Source organism: Azolla caroliniana, unplaced genomic scaffold (genome assembly GCF_043228905.1).
Source record: "Azolla caroliniana isolate FFs.n. ecotype wild unplaced genomic scaffold, voAzoCaro1.0.p SCAF_1431, whole genome shotgun sequence".
Taxonomy (NCBI): domain Eukaryota; kingdom Viridiplantae; phylum Streptophyta; class Polypodiopsida; order Salviniales; family Salviniaceae; genus Azolla; species Azolla caroliniana.
The window spans coordinates 5,681-8,564 of NW_028231866.1; the positions used below are offsets into that span (position 1 = coordinate 5,681).

Sequence of the window (2,884 nt, forward strand, 5' to 3'; positions counted from 1 at the left end):
TAGAAATCTGAATAGGCAACAAATAAAACACAAAGCTCACATTTGAACCATAAAGAGTTTACATGTAGTTGTGCTACAAAAATCTCCTATGGAAACGGTGTTGTAAAGTTTCAAGAGTTTGCTCTTATGCTCCAGTAAGGAGAAAATGTAAGTGCAGAGATGTGACAACTAATGTGAGGAGTCATATGAGATAAGTACTTTTGAGGGATCAAAGGTGGGAGGGAATGGTTGCTTTTGACATTAGAACGTAAAACATTATTTATCCTAAGCCTTTTCGACAAGCATTACATTATTTATCCTAGGCCTCTACATGCCCCTTTCCAACTGTGACACAATAGGTAAATGTGTAGATGAGAGATTGCTTGTTTGTCCTTGAATGTCATGGGGTGAGAACATGGGGTTGGTTGTGTCCAAAGATTTTCTCAAAAATTCCATGTTGTGTTGATGTGAGTAATAAAATTCCAACATGCAAGGCGTCATATATTCTTGCCATCAGGAAGTCTATTTACCTCTGACATGTAATTACAAAATTGAACCCCTGAACTAGAAGGAAATTGGCAAAGAAATTTGATGTTTTTAAGAATGGGCTGGTAACACAATTTCTCAAACTATACTGAGTGATAGCTGATGGAAGAATGATAGGCAATGCATGGAGTTTTTGTCATTTGTATTTTAAAGATCTACTTTCTGGTATTCAAACCAGGATTTTGAACACAGAGCCAATGCTGACTTTTATTTATTTATTTATGTATGGGATATTAATGGCCAACTGGGCAGATACTGATATGTTTTTGTTTATTTATTTATGATAAACAATAATACAACATACAGCTCCTTTTATTAAAAAAAGATATAAAGTAAGGGCTGATAAGAAACTCATTGTCATATCAAGACCTACAAAATATAAAGGGCTTACAACTCTTTTAGCAGTTTACATCCGAATGAGGGGAAGGGTTGTCCTAGTGGTTTGGTTCTTTTCCTCATTAGCAAATAGCTCGGAACTTCAACACCCTTTCCCACCTTCAGTTGCCACACATTGTGAGAAAAACAAATAAATAAACCTTTGCCATTCAAAGATTAGGGCAATGTCTTAGGTAAGTGTCCTATACATGGTATGATTGATTTGATTACTGATTTTTTCAATCTTCATCAACTGCCCCAACGTAATATCAATTTGATTAACTAATTTTCTTCAATCTTCATCAACTACCAGTGTATCTATATATTGATTATAGAACTTTTGGGCAGCCTCAAGGTCACCAAGCTCACAGTAACAATCAGCAATGGATCCAAATGCCTCTGCGTTTCCATGAGTAGTCCCTGTTCGTTTAGAGATTGATAGAACCATGTTATGATAGTCAATCGCCTCTCGAAATTTGCCTTGTCGTTGAAGCGATGCACCTGTAGAATTGTGTTTTGTCTAAATGATTGTGGACTCAGCTATAAATTATACAGTTTTTAAATTCAACGTTACTATTTTCCTCGTCCAAGATAGAACAAATCTTATGCTTTTGAATAAAATACAAAATTCTTCCATCTTTTAATTATGTAAGAGGTACATGAGATGACCTAGAACTAAAGATTCCAAAGACGCAAAAGCCTTTTATTGCTTCTGTGTAATGCTATACTTTTCTCAAGCACGATGTGACACTTTCGCTTTAGGATTTCTAATACGCAGTAACCTTTTCTTGCTTGACACACACCTGAATAATCCATTTGCTTTGGTATGTTTTCCCATATTTTCTCAATGGTTGTGCTTTTATATATACTACTATTTTAGACACTGTAAAGCAAATTGGTTCACCACCAAACACACAAAGAAGCATGAAGATGCATATGTCAAGAAGCACAAAGAAGCATTGATTTTTACCTAGTCCTCTAGCCGCTTTTTTCTCCTCATTTGTATCACCAATTCGTTGCGCGATTGGAAGAGCCCTCTTGAATTCTTCATATGCAAAATCTGGCCTTTTCTCTCTAAGAAACTTTTTCCCAGATTTCAGAAGGTTCCTCAGTGATTCCTTCTCATTGCTCAATTCTTTGTCATCCAGTGGTCGACCAACAGGCGCATAGACTAGACCAGGGGCATATGTTTCAATCATTGCCTTACTCTTTAAGTAGTCATTGATCTTGCGAAGCTGAGTATTTAACTTTTCTAGCTCTTCTTTTCTTTGCCGAGCTAGAGTACCTGTAAAGAAAAATCAAAATGAACTGCGTTTGGCTGTTAATATGCCACTTTGGTCTTTTGCAGTCATCATAATTTCTCTCTCTGGTACCTTTGGCTGTTTCACAAATTTTGGTACTCATTTTGGTTTTTTGTTCTCAAAGATGAGGCAACGTTTTAAGATGCAATATCTATTTCAGTTTGCCCTCTTACAAGACATTAATATGTATTTCTTTCTTCTCTTTCTCATGTATCAGATGATGCTCTCTCTCTCTCTCTCTCTCTCTCTATATATATATATATATATATATATATATATATATATGATAGAGACTCTTGGTTCCAAAAACTATTTGATAATGTTTTTACCCATTAAAAATTTGTCTGGAGTGCAGTCTAGTTCAAACTGTTATTGCAGATCTAGAGGCATCCCTAATGAGTGGGAATGAAGCAGAGAACCATGATCCACGATAAAGCATCCATACCTACAAGATTACAGGGGCTTAGATGGTGCACCATCAATGGTCTTATTTTCCCAAATGGCATTATGGTTTCAGCATAACCTCTTTGGATACATCTCACAATAGCTCAGGGATTAGCAAAGCCATCAGGCAAGATTCATTCAGCTAGAGACTAGACGGACATGGATTGAACCTAGGCAGGAGTTATTACAAAGATAGGCATCTGTCATGACCATCTTCTTCACATTACTCGTGATGGATG

At 36.3% G+C, this 2,884-nt stretch overlaps 1 protein-coding gene across 1 annotated transcript; it reads right to left on the reverse strand.

Annotated features, from left to right (window-relative positions):
- Window positions 1-816: 816 nt before the first annotated feature.
- FLU (Tetratricopeptide repeat (TPR)-like superfamily protein) lies at window positions 817-2,268 on the reverse strand. The gene is made up of 2 exons (XM_087339494.1): window positions 1,871-2,268; window positions 817-1,401 (listed from the first exon to the last, which is right to left on the reverse strand). The coding sequence occupies exons 1-2, from the start codon at window positions 2,097-2,099 to the stop codon at window positions 1,193-1,195; spliced, it is 438 nt and encodes a 145-aa protein (XP_087195620.1). The 5' UTR covers window positions 2,100-2,268; the 3' UTR covers window positions 817-1,192.
- Window positions 2,269-2,884: the final 616 nt, after the last annotated feature.

What these genes read in the sequence shown, in the direction of transcription:
- FLU (XM_087339494.1), bottom strand. Translation starts at nt 2,099, where the DNA reads ATGATTGAAACATATGCCCCTGGTCTAGTCTATGCGCCTGTTGGTCGA. An exon ending in AAAAGCGGCTAGAGGACTAG is followed by an intron (nt 1,402 to 1,870) that starts GTAAAAATCAAT and finishes ACAATTCTACAG; the next exon opens with GTGCATCGCTTCAACGACAA.